Source organism: Meleagris gallopavo, chromosome 1, assembly GCF_000146605.3.
Source record: "Meleagris gallopavo isolate NT-WF06-2002-E0010 breed Aviagen turkey brand Nicholas breeding stock chromosome 1, Turkey_5.1, whole genome shotgun sequence".
NCBI classification, from domain to species: domain Eukaryota; kingdom Metazoa; phylum Chordata; class Aves; order Galliformes; family Phasianidae; genus Meleagris; species Meleagris gallopavo.
This window is the reverse complement of record NC_015011.2, coordinates 117,914,772-117,940,135: the sequence shown is the minus strand read 5'-3', so window position 1 is coordinate 117,940,135 and position 25,364 is coordinate 117,914,772. Positions and strand designations below refer to the sequence as shown.

The following is a 25,364-nucleotide window of genomic DNA, read 5'->3' as shown; positions in this document are numbered from 1 at the left end:
CGCCGAGCCGCTGGCGGGGCGCGGGGCTGCCTGGGAGCGGTTGTTCGGGCTGCCGTCCGGTGTGTGTGTGTTATGTGTCATCTGTTAGGGATACCGAAAGAAGTCAGGGGACTTGTCGTCATTACCTTTCCGTAAAAACGCTGTGCTTTTGGTTGAGCTTCTCTGGGTAATGCTTTCGTATATTTCTGCTGCTCAAAATAAAGTCGTTTTTCAGTGAAAGGAATTAAAGTTCCTCCCAGAAAGGAGGATGAAATGTGGGCTGGCTTCTTCCCCCGGGTAAGTAACAGCGATAGGACAAGAGATCATGGCTTCAGGCTGTGCCAACAGCTGTTCAAGTGGAATATCAGGAAAAACTTCTCAGAGTAATGAAGTATGGGCACAGGCTGCCCAGGGAGGTGGTGGTGTCATCATCCCTGAAGGTGTTCAAGAACTATAGAATCATAGAATCACCAAGATTAGAAAAGACCTCCAAGGTCATCCAGTCCAGCCATTCACTTACCATCAGTATTTCCCCACTAACTGTGTGCCTATGTACCACACCTATGCAGTTCTTGAACACCTCCAGGGACAGTGACTCCTTCACCTCCCCAGGCAGCCTGTGCCAGCACCTCACCACTCATTCAGAGAAGAGATTTTTCCTGATATCCAACTTGAATCCGTCCTTGGCACAATCTGAGGTCATTCCCTCTTATCCTATCAATGTTATGTGGGAGACAAGACCAACCCCCACCTTGATACAACCTCTTTTCAGGTAGGTGTGGAAAATGATAAGGTCTCTCCTGATCCTCTTCTCCGGACTGAACAATCACAGTTCCTTCAATCGCTCCCCATAACACTTGTGCTCCAGACCCCTCACCAGTTTCACTGCCCTTCTCTGGACGTGCTCCAGGGCCTCCATATCTTTCCTGTAGTGAGGGGCCCAGAACTGAGCACGGCACTTAACATCCAGCCCCACCAGAGCTGAATACAGTGAAATGATCACTTCTCTGCTCCTGCTGGCATCAGTATTTCCGATACAAGCCAGGATGCCATTCACCTTCTTGGCTACTTGAGCACATTGTTGGCTCATGCTCAGCCAAGAATCAACCAACACCCCCAGGTCCATTTCCTCCACAGTCTTCCAACCACTCTGCCCCAAGCCTGTAGCATTGCCTGGGGTTGCTGTGGCCCAAATGCAGGACTTGGCCTTGTTGAACCTTGTCAGCCCATTGGCCTCAGCCCAGTGATCCAGCCTGTCCAGATCCGTCTGTAGGGCCTTCCTACCCCCAGGCAGATCATCAATCCTCCCAGCTTAGTGTCATCTGCAAATTCACTGAGTGTGCACTCAGTCCCCTTGTCCAGGTCATCAATTAAGATACAGAGCAGAACAGTCCAATACTGACCCCTGGGGAACAGCACTCATGACCAGTTGCCATCTGGATTTAACTCCATTCACCACATTCTCTGAGCCCGATCCTCCAGCCAGCTCTTTACCCATCAAAGAACATACCTGTCCAAGCTACAGGTGGCCAGCTTCTCTAGAAGAATATGTGGGAGACACTGTCAAAGTGCTTTGCTGAAGTCTAGGTTGACTACATTGACAGCCTTTCCCTCATCTGCCAGGTGAGTCATCCTATCATATAAGGAGATCAGATTGGTTAAGCAGGGCCTGCCTTTCATGAACTCATGCTAGCTGGTCCTGATCCCACATATGCCATGCGATCTCACTCAAAATGATCTGTTCTATAACCTACTCTGGCACTGAGGCCAGGCTGACACACCTGTAGTTCCCTAAATCCTCCTTATGAACCTTCTAATAGAAACGTGTGGATGTGGTATTGAGGGACATGGTTAATGAGTATGGTGGTGATGAGTTGACAGTTGGACTAGATGATCTTAGAGGTCTTTTCCAATCTTAATGGTTCTGTGATTCTATAATACATTTTCATTTTTCAGCCATAACCTCTGCACAGCTCAATGGAGCACCTGGTTTATGCCTTTTTAGAACATAAGAGCACTAGCAGAGTAACATGAAGCTTCCTTTGAATTTTCTAGAAGTGAGAGGATTGATCTTTTTTTCCCCCTCATTTTCTTATAAAAAAAGCTTTGAAGGAGCATTACACTACTAGGACATTTGGGTGAACAGTGCTAGGCCTTGAATAGATGGATCTAGCAGGTTGCCCTTTTATAAACCCAATGATGTATGCCAGTTCCCAGGTGATCAGTGGGGTGAAATACATGTCTGGAGTCAGAGCCCAGGCCTCGCTGACCAAGTGTGTGTTCTGGATGGAGAAAGAAGAGAACAGATGTTCTTGCAACAGGGTGATTGCCAGCAAGTTGGAACAGAAAATTCCCTTCATTTGCGCACGAAAAGGTGAATTTCATCTCTGATTTCATGCTGGGAGTTTGCTATTGAGCCTGACTCTATTTTGATTTATATTTCATAATGTTTCTCATAGAATTATAGATTCATTTGAGGAATAGATTTGACTGGAAATGCTGAGCCAGTGGTCTTTTGTAAATCCTTACAAGTGAAGCAAATTTTAAAAGAAGAATGGAGAAAGCATGATGGGTAGGATGGTTCATGCACCTCATTTCTTGTATGTATGTAAGCAAATATCTCACATCAGGCTGAGTGTGGTCTCCTGAGGACTCTCCTGCCATTTCTTCAGAAATAACAGGGATATATACTACTACTTTTAATGACTGAGCTCTTGGCAACAACTGCTTGGGCGTGAATAGACATCTAATGCATGAAAATCCTGTTTCCCAGGTGCATAAATTGATGTTCAATGCAAACATCAACAACAATAAAATAGAAGAAAAAGATACCTTATTGCTATGATGATCAATTAAGAAAATAACAGATTTTTAGACTAAGATTAAAACCCCACAATGTGATATATTTTTTTCACATCTGCATGGGCAGAGAATGAAAGGTATCCAACACATCTAACACCATGGCTTCCAACACTCTCTTTGCTGCTTCCATGTACTGTTGCTTTAGTTCACTTTTAGGGTGCAGTTCATCATTCCAGTGGAATGCACAGAGCTTACTATCGCCTTTTTGTTAGAATAAATCCAAAATGTTTCTGATTTATGAGAGAGTCTTACAGAATTGTATACTGAGTAAATCCATACTTCTTCATATGCAGTGACAGTCTGTAAATTACTAAAAGAAAAAACACAGGGTCTGGTGTAACATCATCTTATATCTGTCTCTCTGTAGCAGAGATGTGATTTTTAGTAAGTACTATATTCTCAAAATACATATATAGAATCAAATTAGTCAGTCTTTCAGTAATAATAGAGCCATTAAATCATAGAATATACTGAGTCAGAAGGGATCCACAAGGATCATTAAGCCTAGCTGCTGGCTCCACACAAGACCACCCAAAATCCAAACCGTGTGACTGAAAGCCTTGTCCAAACACTCCTTGAACTCCAGCCTGCCCTGTGCATCCCGTTCCATGCCTACTGCCCTGTGGTGCAGACCCCACACATCTATGCCTGATAGTGCTATCTATCTTTAATAACTGGGGCTACCCACTTTGGAGGAGGTTCTTTGCGTTCTCTTTTGTAAACAGCTTTTATAAGCACTTTTGAAGAAAATAGATAGAAATTGTGGTTAGTATTTGAGCAAGAGAATAGCTGTCTTAATTTTGTAATTCCATTGAGCTATTCACTAAGAGTGAGAAACGTTAGGTCTGTGTCTCCCATCATTAAATTGTTTTTTTTTTGTTCTTGCTATTTTTAACAATCAAGCTTTTAATTGCTGGGTTGTCATGGGAGGACAGCTTTTCCAGCAGTGGGACTTTCCTGCTGGATGCACAGAGGTTGTGAAGAATTTCAATTAGCTAACCTCTCTTCATCATTCCCTTCCCAGCACTGCAACAGCCTACTCAATCCATTCTTATCACTGTTGTGACTTTCTTATTAGAATGTCTTTTTCTTAACATCTACCCTGAGTTTTTGTTGATGCTGCCTAACTCCGTTGCTTGCTTTTCTATCAGACATAGATATCAGTTTCATTCTCTTTCGTCTTGACTATTTTTTCATTAAGGTTTTGAATCAATAATTTCAGGATTTGGAATGAAGATTCAGGTAGATTTTTATTTTTGACAAATCTAATATGCCTTTTCTACACTAAACACTCTTAATTGTTGCAAAGATTTCTCAGAGGTTATATTTTAAAGATTATCTCATTATCTTTCATGTTGCTTTTTGGGTTCTCTAAAGCATTACTGCAGAAGGGTGTAAGAGCAGTATAGCTGCAACTTCACCACTACTGAGAAATATAAAGCTGAGTGTAGCTGCTTTCTCTATCTCAGTATAAGGTTTGCCTAAATGATTCATCTTCTGCCTGTCCTGCTATTGAGTAAATACTCATTACAGATAAAATATGATTTAAGAAAAATCTTTCTCCTATGTACATTTAAACTATGTTGTTATCCTTCCTTTCACTTTTTCCCTGCAAGCCATTATTTTCTCTCTTTCTGGATCAATTTCAGCTTCCTCTCTTCTGCCTTTCTAGATGTGCACACCAATTCCCTCAAATCCACACAAAATCCTTTGCCAAAGCTGTCTTTCTTGCCTATATTTTTATTGCATTCTCTTCTACCCACCTTCAATCTACCTGCCACTTTCCTTCTCCCCAGCTCAATTTCAGACTTCTTGGATTGATCTTCAGTATTCCATCACTCTGACTTTTTCAGCATTATAAGCCTCCAATACCATTCACGTCAACCTTTACCTGCCCATTTGTCAAATTTTCATGCAAATGTGGACTTGTCTGGTGGTCCCTGGCCTACCTGATTCACATTACTGTTACCAGACCTGACAATGCCTTGCACTTCTGGCTTGCCTGTGATAATGAGGCAAGTTCAAAATCTTGTTTGGTGACCTGGACTCTTGGCTGACCCTGACTACTATGGCTGAGCCCATTGGTGGCAAGGTCCTTCTCACACCAGCTGTGTCATTATCCCTGCCCTTATGGAATAGCTGATTCTTGCTGCATCCTGACAGTTAGCTCAGCTGTTCTCAACCGCTAAATTCGGTGCAGCGAGGCCTGGTCCATGGCTGTATGAGACCTTGCCTGACCCTAGGCTTTGGTCTCCCCCATGCTGGCCTTTGCCAAGCCCCAGGCTCCTGAGCAAATCCTTCCACCTAAGACATGGCCTTCAGGATCCCTGCTGCCTTTAGGTCCCCTACGCCTCATCTCTTTCCCAGGTCCTTGTCCCTGCCCAGGTCAATGTTAATGAAGTAGCCTACAGACTTTCTTTCTGAGCCCAGATCTCTGTGAGATGTGAGGATGCACCCTGCTCAGGAGGGGAAGCAGCTGCTTGTGCCCTAAGGATATCAATAGGCCTGACCAGTCTCTACCCTCCGCTCAGTGGCTCTACTCTTGCAAGAGCTGAGTTGTAGTAGTACCAGCCTCCAGCTCAGCAACAGCCATGCCCCCATTTCCCATCTTGGCTTTGGAACTTTCCTGTTACTCCACGTGTCTGATGAACACGGGGCTGTGTCTGACCCTAGATACCATCACCAGGTCTGATCCTCACCTACAGAATGACTTTGACTTGACTCATCACCACGGGCATGCCTAGTGACAATCAGGCTGTGCCTGACCGAGATTAACATCACCGGGCCTACCCCTGAGCCACATTTATGCATTGACCTCAGGGCTACCTCACTACCAGGGACTTGCATGGACTGGACATTTGGCTGCCTCTGAGCGTATGCCCTACTGATGTCACTCAGTCTGTGTGGGACATGGACCTCCCTGTCCCTCCACTGGGGAGCAGCCAGCCCATGCTGCCTTTCGATACTGTGAGCATGGATTCTACTGGCACTTATTCAGCAAGAGATTTGGGGGGACTGCAACAAGACTGGCAATTATTTCACAGCATAGTGCAATGGTTTTGTCTTTCCTGCTGAAAAGTCTTAAAAAGGTTGAACACAGAGTATTTACTATTGGAAGTATATTTAATCTTCAGCCAGGTGTTGAAACGTAACAGCCTCTCTGCATTAACGTTCTGCTTATACATTAATGGTTCACTTTTGTGAAATTGTAAGGAGTGCTGAAAGTAGTTAAAACAGAGACTTTTGTGCTGTGGCAATAACTGTATGCTTTTGAACACCATCGGCATCAGATTTAATTCTTAGACATTATAATTACATGTGAGCTCATTCTCTGTGCGTTTGCTCTAACTTGTCTTCCCTATTTAATCTACATTACAATATTTTGTACTTGAAAAGGAATATTGTATGAGGGAAGCAGGTGATTCGATTCTGCTCTCTTTTACTGTTAAGTAAATTTCACTGATTCTGGTAGAGTTACTAGGTTTTGTTTAACTGCAATTAGAATTTAATGCATTTGTTGTTTTTTTTAGATTTCTGGATATTTTTCTATGCCAACTTTCTTTCAAATGGCAAATTAATGGAAGCTGTTGTTCAAGTTTCTATTTCACGTTCTCACTTCAGACTCTTTGTGTCATAGTAGCATCTGTATCCTTTTTCTCCTATTGTTAGCAAGAAATATGAGTAAGAAATTAAAAGGAGATGCGCAGTGAACAAAACGCATTTACTAGTAGTTAACAAGCCTACTCTTTGAACATAAATGTTTGCATTATCATTTTCACTGATAAAAGGAGAAGCATCTCTTTCTTCATAAGTAAGTTAAATACATGTGAAGAGTTTTTTAAAATCAAAGAACTTTTGGTGGGAAATAATTTGAGATTTTTTAAATTTTTAATTCATTTAATCTGTGCTCCTTTAGTAGCCTCGTCCCCTGTGCAGACAGCACTGGCTGTACCAGCTAAAGTAATTCATGTTAAAATGTCACATGAATAGCACAGTTGAGTAACCAGTTGCTGAAATGAAATAGTGAGTGAAATGAAAATGAAAAGAACTAAATCATATCAGATATATAAACTTTAAGTTGAGTGATAACATGAATTAATTCAGACCAACGTAAGGATTAAAAGTCTGAGAATGAAATAATCTCTGCTGGGTGTCTATATATACACCCATAGTCTATGCAGTAGCACACAATTCTCCACTATACTCTGTCCTTAACAACAATATAGTAATGCTTAGGCATTTTAAGTCAGTACAGATGAATTTGCTATCTCTGCTACAATTCATAGTCTACTTGCATTCTGTATTTTATACTATCCCTCTTAATTTCAACAGATTTTTTTTTCATCATCATAAAAATTACCAAGCATAAGCTTAATGTGTAATATTGGAATCTGAGAATTTTAACTTTTTGCCTTGCTGTCCTTGAGACAGATCATGCATGCATGGATATAAAAACGAAGAACAGAATTATTCTCAATACAGTAATTACTTTGTCAATTTAGTACAGGTTTGATACTATACTCTGTTTGTGCGTTAATATATACTGCAATTTATTAACTTGGAGCTCTTGCAGTGGTTTTCAGCATTTTCTATTCATAAATATTGTTTTTGATTCAGAACTGACATATTTAAATCATAGCTCTAAGAAAACAACATGAAAAATATATCTTTGTCACCTTTCGTTGAAATCTGGGAGTGCAGGTTTCCTGAGCTTCCTCTTCTGCTCTGTGCTTTTGGCTGCCTACCATCTTCATTACTGCACTTCTCTTGTGCTTTTTTTCTGAGGCTTATCACACTTTCCTTGAGAGAACCTTGAGTGGCTTGGAGCTGCACAGTGAAATTCCCACTCTTTTACTTCAAAGACAGCTGAGCAAAGGTCATACCACGCTGTTATTGAATGACTGTCCCAAGGGAGGCTAAACTTCAGCTCAAGGTAATCTGCTGTGACAAAGCCATTTAGCAGAGGAAGTCCCAGATCCTGCTGGGCTATTTTTCTTTTCCAAAGCAAATTGTATTACACCCCCTGCCCTCCCCCCTTTTCTCCTCCCTGCAGCACTTAAATGCTTATTATGTTATGCTCCAGGAAACAGACACCTTCTTGTTGTGGCCCAAGATGAATGCCAGGATTGAACAAGCATTCATGAAAAAGGGTTTTGTTTAGTCTGCCCTGTCCCACAGTGGAGCTGCATCAACAAGTACAGTTCGATAAGTTAACTGTATCATTGTGTATCATCTCAGATCATGGCATCACCTGAATAACATTTCACTGTGTGTCTGACAGCTGACAAAGGGTATTGTTTTATTTTAATCAAAAGAATTAAAATCCAGTCAATTCAGAATTACAAAGAATGTGTAAGAAATCATTTATGTGCATGTGAAATGCAGTATCATTGTATCTTTATTCCAACTGAACAATTTTGTGATAGCTATTTTATAAATTTTATATACATGAGACAGCACGTGCAGTGTATCTGTAGGCCAGATAGGCATTCTTCTTGCAGCTGTCAGTGTTTCATAGAATGGCTTAGGTTGTAAGGGACCTTAAAGATCATCAAGCGTCAGCCCTCCAAAGCTATATGTTTCCAGGGCTGTAGGTTTGCTACAGCTTCACTGATCTAGTGAACAGCTGTTGCTGAGAGGGGTGGTCTCCTCTCTATGCTCAGGTATATGGGACATATGGGATAGTTGAAGGCATGTCTGGCACTTCTGATGCTGCTGCTACGCTAGGTTATACGGTTCCATTAAAGACAGGGTGCAGCAGTAACAGACAGTACTATAGCAAGAGGTGCATAGGTAAGTTAGAGCTGGTGCCATCTGCCTCTCTTACAGGCCATGCACTCTAACTCCGAAGTCAATGCCCGTGTATTTTGAAAGGCAGCAGACGCTCCTCAAGTAAATCCAAGCAAACAAAGGTGGAAAGATCACTGAGTAGTGACCGGCCAACAGTGACGTCTGAAAAACATCCAAGTGGAAGAAGTAACAAAGCCCACTAGTTTCCCAGGCTTTGTAAATAAGGCCAAAGGCAGTCCTATGCCATTTCAGAGGAAAGGACTCAAAGCTTCAGTCACCTCAGCCGCTCCCGCAGCTCCGCCATTAACGCAGCCGCCGCTCACACAGCCTCGCACCGGAAGGCGCTGCGCCCCATCCCGCCCTTCCGGTCCGCGCGCAGCCCCAGCCCCGGGCAGCAGCGCAAGACCCGCCCTCACCATCAGGGGCGGCGGGGTGGGAGGTGCGTGTGTGTCTGCGTGTGGGAAGAGGGGGACGAGAGGAGCCGCCGCCGCTCCTGATTGGCTGGCGCCCTGGCGGCGGCTCGCGGGACTCCCGTCTCGCGCCACTTTCGCCTTTGGCGCGAGCGGAGCGCGCGCGGGCGCCATGGCTGAGAACGGTGAGGGCCGTGAGGGCGGCTGTGCTATACTGAGCTGTGCTGGGCTGTGCTGGGCTGTGGAGTGCGCGGCCGAGAGCTCCCACTTGCAATGCTGGGCGGGGGGAGCGGGGCTGCGGGGCTATCCGAGCCCGGCGGGAGGAAGGCAGTTTGGGGCGGGGTTCTCAGGAGGAGGGAATCGCCTCGTGGAGGTCGCTGGTCGTGGGTGAGGGTGCGAAAGAAGCGGAAGGCAGCCGTCCGGTGTGGGCAGAGCGCGGCTCTGCCTCGGTGCAGCTGCGCTCCTAAGCGCTGTCGATCCACGTAACGAACATCGCTGCTTTGCAGCAGGATGGGCCCCTTCGCTGCCTGTCTATTCCCTAGTTGTCATGGAGACGTGCAAAATATAAGGAACTGGAAGTGCCCGGGGAAATGGGGCGGGGGTCCTTTTCAGATGGAGGCTGATGAGATTTGAGTGGTGCTTTGGAAATCCGGGAGGCAATTTTTGTGTTATCCCTTCCCATCCTGCTGAACATCGGCTGGCATGGAACCTGCTTGCTCTGTGCGTGTATGTGTGAGACCGTGTGTTCCCAAATGCCAGAACTGCTTCTCTACAGCTGTCCGTGACGTTGTGCCTTTAGCCAAGCGCGGGACAGTCAGGGTCTTTATTTTGATTGAGACGTTGAGGCCCTGGAGTGTGTTTCGAGAAGGACAGTGAAGCTGTGAGGAGTCTGGAGCACAAGTCCTGTGGGTGCATCTGAGGGAGCTGGGATTGTTCAGTCTGCAGAAGAGGAGTCTCAGAGGAGACCTTATTGCTCTCTACAACTCCTGAGGGAAGGTTGTGGTGAGGTGGGGGTTGGTCTCTTCTCCCAGGTAACAGTGATAGGATGAGAGGGAATGGCTGCAAGTTGTGCCAGGGGTGGCTCTGGTTGGATATTTGAAAGAATTTCTTAGAAAGAGTGGTGATGCAGTGGCACAGGCTGCCCAGGGAGGTGGTGCAGTCCCTGGAGGTATTCAAGGAACGTGTGGATGTGGCGCTGGGGGACGTGCTTAGTGGGTGTGGTGTGGTGGGCTGACAGTTGGACTTGTTAGTTTTAGAGGTCTTCTGCAGCCTTAATGATTCTATGATTTTGCTTAGTGACTACCTGAGTACCTACAGCCAGCTCTTAATGTGTCACTGAACGCTAAATACCAGAGATAACAGCAGCTCATTACTAAAATTTCTTCTCTTGTTTTTAATTAATTTCAGCGATGCCGGAGTCTGGGAGTTTTGCTGCATCGCGCTCTAGGCGTGAGAGGAAGTCAAAAAGAGGTCAGCAAGAAGCACTGGAACGTCTGAAAAAGGCCAAAGCTGGGGAAAAATTAAAATACGAGGTGAAAATTCCCCTTCTTTTCTCTTTAATAAAAAGTTAATGTGAGCTGAAATGCTTAACCATCCTTTACGCATTTCCCAAAATTATGAGAAGCAAAATGTGCCATTCAGCTTTAGCTTACTATTTTTAATGATGTGTATATTTTGGAATGTAACTGTCTTTTATATTACTTTTCTTGTTTTCAAAACCGAACTTTAATAATTGCAAGTCAAATATGCAATGTCTTTGCTTGCTATCCCACAGAGAACAAAGAAGGAACAGCCTTTAAATATAATTTAGTTAATGTTATGATAGGAATAGGTTTTTTGTTTTTTAAACATCAGATGATCTTATTCTTCAAATTTCAAAGCTTTACATGACTGAAATCCATTAATATGGATTGTATATATTGTAATGTATTGTAGGTGTCCCTGTTCATTGCAGAGGAGTTGGACCAGATGACCTTTATAGTCCCTTCCAAATCAAATTAATTCTGTTAGTCCATGAATATTGATACTCTGTTTCCACAAAGAATACGGAATTTAAGTATTCAACTGATATAACTAAAATTTGGCAGTGTGACATCGAGACCATCCAATTAATTGTAGTGTAATCGGAAAGTGGCTTCCACATTGAGGTGGATAAGTCTGAAGAAGTCTGAAATGCATAGATCATTAAGATGCAAATTCACTCTTAGGCACAGAAGAGCATCTTCAGCATTATTCTTCATATCAAATCACCTTCCTTTTCACCGAGCTCATCTTGGTGCCTGAGAGTAAAGCAGAACATCACAGCTAGTAATTGCTAGGATTCATTTATTATTTTATTTCTTTGTGATGTGAAATGTGCAATGAAGTATATCAGGTTCAAATGAAATCTCCACTGGTTTTTCAGGAAATTTGGTATAATGTGATAATTTAAAAAATTGATAACAGTTCTTTTGTCACTGCCAAAAAAAGAAAAAAAAATAAAAATTGAATGAATACCTTTGCTTACTAAATGAAAATATTGCATCTGTCCAGGAGGACTTGCAGTTCCTGAGAACTTTTGTGTCTTCATTGATGGCCTATATGAATAAGTAATGGAACAGCTAATCATCAATGTGCTTTAAATGCAGGTTGAGGAGTTCACTGGTGTTTACGATGAAATAGATGAAGAACAATACTCCAAGATAGTCAGAGAACGTCAGGATGATGACTGGATTGTTGATGATGGTAAGCTAAGGTTCATTTGGAGGGTTATTTCAATTATAGTATTATAACCAACTGGATTTCATAATGCCTCTGTTTTGAGGTAAGTTTTAGTTCAGTGCATTCTAAGAACCATTTTAGTAGATTTAAAAAAAAAGGATGAACTTTAATATGGAAATGAGTCTTGCATTGTTCTCGTAGTACTGTATTAAGATAGTAGTGAATGTATTTTTCCACCAATAATTGCTTTTGAAACTTTATTTCCAGTTGTAAGCGATGTAACTTTAAAAAGAAGTACTGTAATTGGTAATTTCTAATTAAGTAGTAATAATACATTTTGTCTAATAGAAGATGCAGCTGATAGTGCTATAGGTTTTCATGTTTGCATTTATATCACTTGCTCTATATTAAAGGAAATAAAAGTTTATGTAACACTTTGGATTATGAAGATATTTAGAAGTATCACAAAAGAGAATTTGAGCTGCAGATGTTTAATATTGTGGTTTTGTACAGATGGGATAGGTTATGTAGAAGATGGACGGGAAATCTTTGATGAAGATCTGGACGACGATGCCCTTGATTCCAGTAAGAAAGGTAGGATGAACTAAACCACTGTAGAAGGGAAGTTTTCAGCTGCTTCTCAATTGGCAACTTCTTGGTGTCAGAATATGGTGAATATGGCCAAAGACATGCAGTGTAGTTCCATGGCTGTGACCTTAAATGTTTTTTAGTCTCTGTGATGCAGAAGGGAGGGGTCCACAACCTGGTGTTAAATCATTTCTAACTACTTTAGTGCTTAGTCTTCTATGGGATGTATATTCAAATCTACAGCAAATACATCTGGGGAATGTTTTTGGCTTCCAAAGCCAACGTGTGAGGGATGCATGGTTTCTCTTACCACTAAAATTCTTATATGCGTTTATGGATCTGAGATCAAATGGTTTTGCCATCTTTTATGATTGCAGTGGAGCCTGACGTTGAGAATCCAGGCGTAGTGCCAAACTCCTACGTACTTCTTACTTCTGTGCAGATTCTATACAAAGTATTTTGATCCTTTTTCTGGAGTATGGACTCGTATGGATGCAAAGATCACCCCTGATGTGACTAGCAGAGAGAGGATTTTGATAGGATTTTGCATACTTTTTGGTGCATGACAACCATTAGAAAACTGGCAGCAGACAAAGGCTTCATTTCAGGCAGCAGTGTAAAGGTGGACAAAGTGATTACCTCATCTGTCTATTCTTGCCTCTAACTGGACCCCTAAACGTTTAACTTACTGATGTAGAAATAACTGATTTTATCTTTTTCTGTAGGAAAAAGTGGCAAAGCTTCTACAACTGATAAAAAGAATGTGAAAAAATCTGTGGTATCAAAGCCAAACACAATTAAATCTATGTTTATTGCCAGTGCTGGAAAGAAAAACACGGATGTAAGTTACTGCATGGTGAAGTTTAAGGTTTTTTTCTTAACTTTCTGTTGTTTTAGTGGGGATGGGATAAAGCGAGGTTTTATTTCAGTTTCCTGTGTCTAGCTTCTAACAGGAGTTCTTGTGTGTAGTGCTTTTCTGAAGTTGTGCGTGTGTTTTATCCTTTAGCTGTTTGGTGCTAATCTCCTGATTGGGTTCGAATGAATAGCTAAAAACTGCCTGTTGTCTTGCAGAAAACTGTGGACCTGTCAAAGGATGATTTACTGGGGGATATTCTTCAAGACCTAAATGCTGAAGTAAGTACATAGGTAAAATCTCTGAGATACTGTCATCCATTTATTTTTCTTGCTGTGGAACTTGCGAAGAAAATAAAATTCTTCCCAAAACCAAGCCACCTGAGATTGATATCTGCAATAACACATCTGCTTGATATGTTTCATGTAATTGTTTGCAATCTGTCTGCCTGTTTTCTGTACCACACAGAAGTCGCATGACTATTGAGTTGCTAAGCCAAAGCTAGTATCCCCTGGTGAGGGACAGCTTATAGTGTGTGACCTAGAATCTGTGCTAATGCAGCTTTCTAGGTTTCAGTCAGCTCGGAGTGAAACAGAGCTTATGTGCATCTGGATAGTGTGTACTATATGTGTGCATCACCGTGCTCTGTCAGCTGTACTGTGGGGTATTTCCATCAGGTGTGTTTGAGTGCATCAGAGGAGATGAGGAAGGCTTGTTCTGGGACACGACAGTCTGAACTGTCTGCCACCTCCTTTGCGTGGTGAACCTGATGGTTACTTTCTCTGAAACTGTAAGTGTTCCTGTGAGTGTAGGAGACTGCTACAGCAGCCAAGGTTGGACTGTTTCTAATGAAGCAATTCCTGATCATCGCTGAGTTTTCAGTGACTTGTTGCCACTTAGAGATTTCTTAGATTTCTTAGAACTGAAGAATTGTTTACATGTAAACATGTGAAATTGCTGTTGTGGAGAGATACTGAATTAAAGTGTATTCTATCATTGAAGAGCAAAGGGGGTTGGAACTTGGTGATCCTTGGGGCTCCCTTCCAACCTGAGCCATTCTATGCTTTCAGTGTAAAATTGTTCTCCTAGTTTTGTGGTCTTTGTGGTTGAGAGTTACAGAATCTTAGGCTGTCAAAACCCTCAAATCACTAATCAAATGCATTCTAATGCTGTCAAATTTTGCAGAGCATTAAATAGAGGAAATAATGCTGATAATTACACTACGGGTTCTATTTAAGTAATAGCTAGCTATTGTTTCAACTTTGTTGATTATTTTCCAACATTTTATTTTGTTATTATCTGTTGGTAAAGATGAGTAAAAAATAACTGTACTTACAAATATGTTAAAATCTGTTTTTCGCTCTAGTATGACAGTGCTTAGAAACCCTTTCTGTCTTTAAAGCACGTGTGCTCATTACTACTGTTCCAGCAGAAATGAAGAACATCCCACCAGCTATTCTGACACTTGTACGTTGAAGACATGGTTGGCTTTCGAAATGCTGACTATTTGAAAACTGTTTTAATTACTTATGACAATATTTTCTCAAAGTTTACCAAAAAAATTTAGTGTCTTTCTTCATGGGCTGATTGCTCAGATAACTTTTTCTTTTTACATAGCTGAGTTGTGTATCTGGAAGTTTCTTTGCTTGAATGAGAAATATCAGTGGCCTTCTTTCTCACTGATGGAAAATGTTAGGAACCAAGGCAAAAGAAACCACTAAACAATCCCTCTCCATTGTGTCTCTGTCTCTTTCAATATTCAGACTGTTCAGCTAAGTCCACCACCAATTTTAGTGCTGAAAAGGAAAAGATCTGCTGGAATGCCACTGAATCCTTTCTCTGTACAATCTCAAGCTCCTAAGGTGTAGTAAAAGTTTTTGTTTTTTTTTTAAAGTTCTCATCACTAACTATTAATCTGTGTTTTGGTTAATTTGAATACTGTTGTCTTCTATTTCTGCTTCTAGAAATTACTTTTTTCATTAGCTTCCTAAGCCATATTACTGTGTAATAGCACATTTTTCTTGTTTTCCTTTCGTGCTAATATATAAAAAGAGTAGTGCTCTTTATATCTTTAGAGCCACAGTGTGTGTAGCAGTTACAATTGACAGATGAAATTGTTTCTGTAAGGTGCATTGTGTGAAGGTGAATTTCTGCCTCTGTCTCTTTTCCCTAAGAGTAGAAAAAACCTTGTGGCAAAGAGAAGATGGTGGGAAATAAAGGAAGCAGTAGAAAGTGTCAGTATTGTGGAAAAGCATAAGACTCTTCTTCTGCACAACTGGAAAAGAAAACTTCTATGGGTAGAAGTTGAACTTAGTGGAAGACTGAGAATGAGAGGAGTAATAGGCTTCTGTGTGGATGGAAGGCTACTGCTGTGATAAGGGTTCTGCGAAATGGGAAGGACTTTATAGCTGGAGATACAATGAGAAGCTTGCTAGGAGTCTAGAGAGCAAACAGTATAGAGCAGATAAATCTGGTTTGCCATTAAAATACAATGTGAAAACTTAATATTATACTGAAATCAACTCTTAAAAATAGTCACCACTGGCACTTACTTCAACAGTTGTGGTAGTGTGGGAGTAACTTAGAAAGTGGGAGATACAGTAAGGAAGGAGATCTGTGTCTATGTAGTGCAAAAAAGAAGTCATGTCTAGGAAATAAGAGGCAGTTACTGTGATAGCTTCCTCCTAGGAGGAGGAGCTGGAAACTTGGACAGAGAAATAAATGAAGAGTACAGCCTTAGAAAATAAATGATCACGAAAGAACAAGATAGCAGTGACTTTCTACTGCAGAAGGCAAGAGCAGAAGTATGAATAAATTCATCTGGCTGAGTTAGCAGAAGAAATTGTTAGTAGGGGTGTATTAGATAATGTTTGCTTCTGTTCAAAGATGAGCTGAATTCTGGTGACCACAACTAAAGCAGCTGAACTGAGATTAAAACCCTAGAAATACTTGCGTGCAACTCTAAATTCTACAGCTGTAAACAACAGGTTTGGGCTCTTGTTGCAGCTTAAAGGCCAGTAGATACAGAAACCTGTTGTTGGTCATAGTGAAGACCATCTAATGAACATCTATTGGAAGAGGTTCTGTAGCTGCTTTGTTGTCACACCCTGTCTGAAATAGAAGCTCTGTGCGTACCATCTTGGAGTTCAGGCTTGCAGATAATGTTGAAATGCAGTATGTTTGCCTCCTCGCTCTTTCTGACATGGAGCATTGCTGTCTTGTCCCATGGAGTCCTTTAGAAAGCTTCAACTCATTACTGAGCCAAACAGGAGGAGACTAATGCATTGGCCTTCCCTAGTTGTTCCAGGCCCTGTCTCTGCCTGACGTATACAGTCACGTACTCAGCTGACACAGATAGAAATATTAATTTAGGAGTGGGGTCATACTATGTGGGAAAACAGTGAAAGTAACTAAATGTCAACTATGGCCTGTTGTAAACTGTTTTTTTAAAACTAAAGAAGGAACACATTAATTCTCTAGCATCACTTCTGTTGTAAAAGCTTAATCTTGAGGAGTTTTAGCTGTCATGCTGCAGAATATGTGGAGCTTTCCCTGTAGCCCTGGTTACTACTTCTGTAAATAGCAAGCACTAGGATTTTTTTTTTTTCCACACTTTTAAAGGAAAATTTTTTAACTCATGTCTAAAATGTCTTTCAGGTAATCACCCCTGTATCAAAGAAAGCTCCTGTTCAACTCAGGAAAGAAGCTCTTCCTCCAGCTTCATTTCATCCTAAACATCCAAATTACACAGCAAAGTCTGTCACAGCCTCTGAAGAGAATGAGGATACCAAGTTTGTGCAAAAACCTACAGAAAATGGGAGAATAGTAAAGACAAAAGAAGAAAAAGCTATCGAAGGTATTGAAAAGAAATCGAAACCAAACTCTGGAAACTCATGAAATACGTCATATTAGTGTTAAAACTCTTCATAGTTTGCTCTAGTTAGATGTTTAGATAGCTTAACTGTGATGTTGAGTTTGTAGGTTAGTATTGTGTGTTAACATTCAAGTATATGGTTTGCAGTCTGCATGCACAGGTGTAGCCTGAACTGTCATTTTAATGATTCAGACCTTTAGTTCTATGTGCAACACTTGCAGATGATGATCAGGGAATGATGGATTTTGATGATGAGGACTTTGATGAACCTATGGAAGCAGAGCTGATGGGAACTGTACCTGAGACAGTTGAAACCTCAAAAAGAGACAAGGAAGTTGAAAAGAAAGAGAGAGAGCAGCTGGAATCTGTGAAGAAAGAGACATCTGTCTTGTAAGAATCTCTCTTTTTATTCTTTTTAACTCCTTGTAGCAAATAGTCTTTTCAGTATCTACAAGCCTTAGATTTGTCTTTGTATTTGCCTTTGCCTGTAGTTTGTAATACAGACAGAACAGTGACGATCCAATGTGAGTTTTTGTTTATATCATGACCTTAAAAAAGATCATATTGAACATACTGCTAGCTACTTATTTTTTTAAAAAATACTGAATTCTCCTGGGATTTGGCAGGTAACAACATAACAATGTATTTCAGTACGCTGGGGTGACTTAATTTGGGTGTGAACACACTTTGATCCCAACGAGCAAAAATGAGGAACTGCTGAAGATTCTTATGCTAAGCAACCCAGGGAATTTTCTAAGATTAGTTGTTGTTGAAAGTATTGTAGCTAGAAGTAGTTGATCATGGTTATCAGCTACGTCTTGGAAATAGAAGAAAAGTGTTTTTACAGTTTTTTCTTGATTGGGGAAAAATCTTGACTCCTGTATTCCCATAACTTTAAATTATAAAATTCTTGTAGGTTTAAAAATTGAATGACTCGAAGGTAGTTTTACTGAAATGATTTGTTGTTCCCACAAGCAACTTGTACAGTTGTATAGATTTAGTTATGTAAAGGCTTAAATGGCCAGAGCTGGAGTTCCAGGTGTGTGGCTTCTAAAGCTTATGTGTTGTGTAATGAGAACCATACTTAAGTGTGGATTTCTCTCTTGCTCCATCTTTCTCTTCAGAAGTAGTCTGAAGAAATGTAGCTTCTTGACATGTTGCTTGGTAGTGAGAGAAGTAACAAGAGGTGTGAGAATGTAGGAGTGAGAAAAGGAGAAACAATGGAAAAGATGATTTTATTTCTTGTTGTGTTTTTTCTGCAAAACCTGCAGAAGTTATTCTCTCCCAGATATCTCATGTTGGGACAAAGTAGATGAGGATGAAGCTGATCTGGTGGTGACAGATGTTCAGCTGGACCCCAATCTCCTTCCACTTGTGCATGGGGAAAATGATGATCAAGTCTTAAGATTTTATTGGCTGGATGCTTACGAAGATCAGTACAGTCAGCCAGGTAACCATTCACCTAAAGGCAGAAAATGCCATTCTCCTTCTTTTTGTGCAATTGGAATTCTGTACTGCTTAAGTTGTGTCTAGATACCCTTTATATCTGTGTTCTATAGCTTGTGCAGTAAGCTCTTTTGTTCCTCTGCCTCCTCATCTTTGGTGCAGAGCAGTATGACTTGACAAGGAAAGAATATTGCAGTGTACTACTAAAGTGGTGCAAAGGCTCTTCTTGATGTTGGCAACCCATTGATATTCTTAACATTTATACATGCTCTAGGAATAAGCTAGTACTGTTAATTTCTTACTTGGTGGTGCAGCAGTTGAGCATTCAAATTCTCTGGAAATGCTTTTCAAGATTCTGGCAGCCTGGTCTTGTGGTTGGTGACCCTGTCCATGGCAGGGGGGTTGAAACCAGATGACCTTTGAGGTCCTTTTCAATGCCGACCATTCTATGATTATATGATTCTGGTGGGTTATTGGAAGTCCTGTAATAGTTGTATGAATTTATACAAGGAGAAGATTTGTTAAGAAAGGGTGGAAGGTGGCTTGAAAGATACAAACGCTATCTAGATCTTATTCAAACTGTGTAATTCTTGACTACTGTCTCTGTATTAGAATCCTAATGATTCTTTGTGCATCTGAAGTGTGAATCCTGGCTCTCAGACCTTCAAAACTTCAGCTTTCTGACCACCAGTCTTGACAAAAGAAGTTGTGTTCACATCTGTTCTCAGCACTTTCTGTCTGTCCTTTTCTTTAAAGATTAAGATTCTATTTCTCTAATATGTGCTTAGAGCAGGTTTACCAGAGGGTTCTTCCATATCTTGAAGGTTTTTGGGGTCGATGCTGCAAGCACTGAGTCAGATATGTTTCTCTGTTGCACCTTTTGCTGTAAGTGGGGATGCTAGACTTAAATGTGAGACTGTACTGCATTGAACAGCTTAGTGATGGGAGTGGTAATAATCATAGATATCTTGATGGAATCAATGGCTCTAATGTAAAATTACTCCTTTTAAAGGCCCTGCTATTGTTCTTTTCCTTTTTTTGTCTTCTAAGTCAGTGGTTGCTGAATGGAACATAATTATGAAAGGATTTCTGTTCCTCGCTTGCAAGGAGTGTTCTTTTCTCATTATGACTTTTTCATGATTGAATAATAAAGACTGCACCTGTTTTCAATTAGTAGCATAAAAGGGAAAATTTTGGTACTGCTTGTTGTTTAACATGCTCATGGTCTTTGTGCCTCATTTGCTGTGATCTCAAATGCGTGGCCTGAAGGGTAAATACTACAGTGTAATCATAAGACTCTTTCAAACTTAATCATTTTTGGAGGCTTACTTTTCATAACTGTCTTCACTATCTCAGGGAGAGAACTGAAGAATTGTAATCTTATTAACAGCTTAATTAACAGTAATTAATAATAATAAAAACCCCACCTTTCTTAACCTTGAGCAAGATAGTTTCCCTGTCCCTTGACTTGTTTGCGTTTTGATTCATTGACAACTAATCTTCCTTTTCACAGATTTTGTGTTTTACATTTACTTCCTTTTTCCTTTGTTTCTTCTTTCCGCAAGCAAGCTTACAAGATCCCTGTATGTCTTCTCTTGTTTCTGTGTTTTACAGATGAAATATGTCTGAGAACTGTTTTGAAGTTGGCCCTTCTTTCAGAGATTTTGTGTGTTTGAGGCCAGTTGACCTCCAAAGATTCCTTTTGTTGTGAATTACTTTGTGTCTGTGAAATATGGGGACTGAGGCCACGATTTTGTCCGTGCTAGAGTTGATTATAGTTTCTCTGCAATACAGGTGGCTCTTTATCCTCTCCTTGGCAGGCCTGTGAATCCTTAATTCTACTTCTCATCTGCTTATATGTATTCCTCTTGCAGGTTAACTTCCACTACTCTTAATATCGTGTGCTGTTCAAACAGCCAACTCTTGCTATGATACAAACCCACCCAAATCTGTCTGTCTCTCAAAAGAGAAATGATTGCCAAGGACAAGAACTCCATCTTCCCTGTCACTTAGATCTGTAATTTCAGCCTTTCTAGATCCTTTTATTCAAACTGCCCAAATCTTCAAGATTGTATCTGTATTAAAATCTCTTAAGACACTTTGTGCAGCTGAAGCATGCATCCTCACTCTCATCTTCAAAACTGCAACATTTCTCTTCTCTGTCCTTGACAAAAGTAGTCTTGTTCACATCTACTCCAAGCACTCAAGAAATGATTTTTCTTTGCCTGTCACTCTAACTCTGTCATCCAGCTTAGTGCATCTACACTGATTTATCTACTATCTAATGGAGTAAGGAAGGTATCTTTACATCTGATAGATTGCATGGCAAAGATAATTTGCAGCGCTTAACAAAGGAATTATTTTGTGCATTGTCAGACCAAAGTAGGTTACAAAATTTAAAATCTTTCTTATTTGAATCATTGTTTCTGAGATGGTCACAGCTCTGATATTTCTGATTTTATTAATAGTAGAGAAACTGTGTGATGTGTAATCAAATTCCCAATTATTTATGGACTTTGGAGGTGAAATCAGGTTTTCAGGTGAAATCAGGTTTTCCAAGTGCATCTGGAAGTTCATTTTACATGTAATTCAGAACTGTACCTGAAATTCAGCTGCACTTCTTCTGTGTCATTTCAAAGGCTGGCATCATGGATTAGCTGTTTGTGGTGTTTTTTGCTAGTTCCAGATTCTTAATGGCTCAAGATGTGCACATCCAGTAATGATGTGGTTCACTGTGAAGAATCAGTTACTCTAGTTCAGCTGTATATAAGCTTTTTGAAATGTCTACTGTCAATATAACTGCATCATAGCATATTTCTTGCAATATAATACATCTTTCAATGTCCTCATCTACTTAAAAAGGAAAAAACCCAATCAGTTAACTTTTAGTTGTTGTCTTTTGAATATGTTTCTCCAGATTTTATTAGCAGTAGAGTCTTAATCTCACAGTGCTGAAGGAAAATGGGATTAATTGTACAAGTCTAGCTCAAAAATGAGCAATTGCAGGTAACACAGATATTTCAGAAGTGACTGACAGCACAGGCATTCTGATTATCTTCAGCTCCCAGTGACTTCTCCCTCCCTCTCTTTCCTCACAACTTATGAAACTAATGTAGGTAGAAGTGGAGTGTCAGATCAGAATTCTGAGGCTGGTTGGGTGATGCCATTTTGAATTTCACATATCAGAGTCTTGTTACTGTTGTGATGGAGGTCGTGGTGTGAAGAACTATGCAGATAATTTACACAGCTGGTGTTTAGAATGATTTAGAATATACTGCTTACATAGAAAAGATTTGTTGTTCAAGGACTGAAGTGAGGAAGCGGTTGCATTTCTGTGCACGTAGAAAAAATACATAATTAGCTGCTTTAGGCAAGATTAAGGGCTGTTGCTTATTGAACTCTTTGCTCTGCTGTTCTTCCTTAGGTGTGGTATTTTTGTTTGGCAAAGTTTGGATCGAATCAGCAAACACCTACGTCAGCTGTTGTGTGACGGTGAAAAACATTGAGAGAACTGTTTATCTACTGCCACGTGAAACAGTAAGTGTATCTTTTAAGCATGTCAAACATAAGTGCCTTTCATTCTGATCGTGGCAGGTTGTGAGTTCTAGTAGCGTGTTTGTATGAACTGCTGAAGCCAGTATTGTCTGATGCAGACGTTGGTAAAGCGATGTGCAGCATGCACGTGGTGTACATTGTGTGCAGTGCAGTTGTAATGTTGCTGCTTTCCCCTGACTGTAGCTAATGAGTGCAGACAAGTTGTTATGTTTAGATTTGCTGCTCATGGAGTAAAAACGTCTTGAAGTATTATGAGAAAGAGTGGAGCTTTCTTAATACTCTCTTTCAAACAGTATTTTTTTAAAAATTCAGGTTTTCCTGGCTAATTATGTTATAGTGTTTACTTAGAGGAGATAAATTGTTCATAATATCAAAGCAAAATTCAACTTCTTTGTCCTGGCTGATTTGTAAAACTTCTGTTCTTAAGGAGATGGATCTATCCAGTGGGAAAGAGACAGAGACTCCGGTAACCATAATGAACGTTTTCAAGGAATTTAATGACTCCATTTCACCAAAGTATAAAATTATGAAGTTCAAATCCAAGGTTTGTATGCAAGTATTTTATTTGCTCATTTATTGTTGTTCTGGTTTGAAAGGTGGGAAGTCTGTTGAAACACTGTCCAGTGGGGGAGGTTATTCTGAAACACAGACATCAGATCGTGTTGGAATTTAAAGTGAAAGGTGGTTTTGTTCAGCAGAGAGATGGGTGTGCTGAGATTAGACTGTCTTTGCATTTGTCCGGTTGTCATATTGAAGTTTTTTCTTTGCATGTTTCATCCTTTACTCTGGCACGTTTACCCTCTGAGTGTGCTTGGAACATGGATTGTCGTAATGAGTTACACAGGAGATAACATGTTCTAATGACTCATCCAGTCTTGAAACTTCAGCTGTTATGGCCTTACTGTTACGTGCAATAACTTTGCAGCTTTATTGTTGCTGTGCAGTTTACTCAACAAATTCTTAAATGAGCGTTGAAAAATGTTGCTGTCTTAGGAAACACGCACATCCAGTAATATGAAAGTTGTCATAGCCCAGGGAAAGAGCAGATAATGCTGCTAAGTGTTGCAGATTTGGATGACATTAGTACGAGGAAGCTTTCTCATTTAACTATGCATCCATCTTTTGATGATGGCAGGGGGAGAGGGTGGAGGTAGGGAGTTTGTGTGGGGGAAAGGTGGCTAACATGCAAGTTGAAGGAAAAGATGTGTTCAAAATGTGGTGCTCAGCAACTTTTCTGTTTCTTGAAGTAACATTGGTGAAGTAAAGCTGGCTTTCCTTGTTATTACTGGTGGTGTGGAATTAGTTGTAACTTTTCTGAGGAGTCCTTGTGACTTGAAATTCATTCTGGGATGGGTGATCAGTAACGGGGGTGGTGAGTAAAATAGATGGAATTTTAACAGTTAAAAAATGAGGGAAAATAAAAGCAAGTTCATAGGGTAATTCGTGTTAGGAGAAGCTTTAGGAGGTGAGTACTTGGGAAATACAGGCTGATGAAATGAAAACATCAGCAGAGCTTCAAGTTTGTAATAGCTCATTGTTCAAAGATCCTTCCAGGAATGAAAAAGGAAATTCAGGGCTAATCAATTCTTAATTAAAATAGAAGTTGCAAATAGTTGTATTTCAGAAAAGGAAGGAGGAGAAAAGAGGACCTTTGTAAGCAGATACAGATCTGCTAAAGAATCTTGATTAAAAAAAACATCCATTTCATTATAATCTGGAAAAGTAGTATGGACAAGGAAACAGAGTAAGATAGTTTAACTTTCAGAGATGGGTTTTAGAAATAGAGTAAGCCATTGCAGAAAGTTTGTAAGCTGCTCTTTCTGAGATTTGTTCAAAGCTTGTCAGTTTTTTACTTATTTTTATATAGAGCTTGAAGGAACGACTGAACTGTATTTTCAGGACATGTGACTGCAGTGCATCTGGGATCCTTGGTGTTCCTTAGCAGGAACAGGGAAGTAGCAGCACTGTGACATCAGATCTTATCTAGAATATTCCAACACTTGATCATCCTGATGAGGAACAATGAACTTAAGGGACAGTAGATGCAGAAGATGGCAATTAGGAGGGTTGAGACAAAAGGAAAGTCAGTTATACCAGAGATTACTATGAAAGAGTTGTATTATTTTCAGTCCAGTAAAGTGAAGAATAATGGTAAGAGCTACTTGCTCTCTAAAAACATTAAAAGGAGATAAGCAGTAAGAGAGCTGCTTGAAAGGACAGTTTTAGCAAAAGAATATACTTATAAAATATAATTTGTGAATAAATTAGACTGGATTGAGTTGAGGGTTCACAGAAGCTTTGAAATAACTTGACAGCAGTGTTTCTACAATTAGAAATTGTCAAGCTTTCCAGATAACTGATTTTAAGTAACCGAATATGGTAGAATGCACTCTAGCTTTATTTTGTTGGCATATTTTTTTCTGAGTTTGATAGTTATTAAGTCCTTCCAGGAGGAAGTGAGAACCAGAGCAGGCAGGATGGTACAGGTGGTAGTGTGGGGGAAGGTGTGAGAAAAGCTACGGGGAGGGGGGGAGGAGGGAAGGACTGCTGCTGGTGAGGCTTTTGAGGGGAAAATATGGTAAACACTGCTCTGCCAGTTCAACATGAAATTTCTGTGACCAGTGACAGGGTTACGCAAAGTAAACCAGGACAGACTGCATGTCTGCAGCAGGGGGTGCTGTTGCTGCCTGTAAGGTAATGGTGGAACTACTGGGGTACCGTGTGACTTCTTGCACAGCAGTATGAAACTAGGAGTAACTCATTCTTTCACCTTTAGCCGGGAACTAGGAAAGTTGTTGGCATTCCTATGATGCACCCAAAGTTGTTTTGTTCAGAGTATCCCGTTTTCTGATGATACAGAGAGAGCTAGGATTTATACACTGAAACAAGTTGTTCTCTGCGTGCACGTGTGTGTGCCTGTCTTGGCCTTGCCAGCCCCAAACTTTGTCCCTCTGAACAGATACACTTAAGCCGTATCACTTCCTCCTGCACCTGCTGCTAATTGCAGCTTCAGTGGGTTGCACTGCTGCCAAGTTAGCAAGTCTTCACAAATCAATTTGAAAGCAGCCTTATACTCCACTTAGAAACTTAGCAGCTAATCACTGCTGCTCATTTCTGCTCTCTGAAGGGCCACTTCAAGGGCAGATTACTCTGCAGCAAAGCATTCATTCACTGCAGTTATGACCAGGGGCTTGTGTAATTGAGCTGAGCTCTGTGGAATAACGCAGATGAATCACTGCCGCATACTATTTTTACACTGTGTTCAGCTTGCAGTTGTAACAAGAACTTGTTTGAAGCCTGAGAGTTA

General features: G+C 40.6%; 1 protein-coding gene across 1 annotated transcript; it reads left to right on the top strand.

The window, feature by feature from the left end:
* Nucleotides 1-8,213: 8,213 nt before the first annotated feature.
* Nucleotides 8,214-25,364, top strand: LOC104915202 (DNA polymerase alpha catalytic subunit-like). The gene is made up of 12 exons (XM_010725954.3): nt 8,214-9,226; nt 10,449-10,573; nt 11,669-11,765; nt 12,255-12,335; nt 13,055-13,170; nt 13,401-13,463; nt 14,946-15,044; nt 16,840-17,038; nt 17,278-17,446; nt 18,328-18,506; nt 21,927-22,039; nt 22,485-25,364. The coding sequence occupies exons 1-12, from the start codon at nt 8,872-8,874 to the stop codon at nt 22,728-22,730; spliced, it is 1,842 nt and encodes a 613-aa protein (XP_010724256.2). The 5' UTR covers nt 8,214-8,871; the 3' UTR covers nt 22,731-25,364.

Excerpts from the sequence above, each read along its gene's own strand:
- LOC104915202 (XM_010725954.3), top strand. The coding sequence starts at position 8,872 with ATGCCATTTCAGAGGAAAGGACTCAAAGCTTCAGTCACCTCAGCCGCT. Across the intron at positions 17,039-17,277 it reads AGAAGAAAAAGCTATCGAAG|ATGATGATCAGGGAATGATG; the intron begins GTATTGAAAAGA and ends CAACACTTGCAG. Across the intron at positions 18,507-21,926 it reads AGATCAGTACAGTCAGCCAG|GTGTGGTATTTTTGTTTGGC; the intron begins GTAACCATTCAC and ends GTTCTTCCTTAG.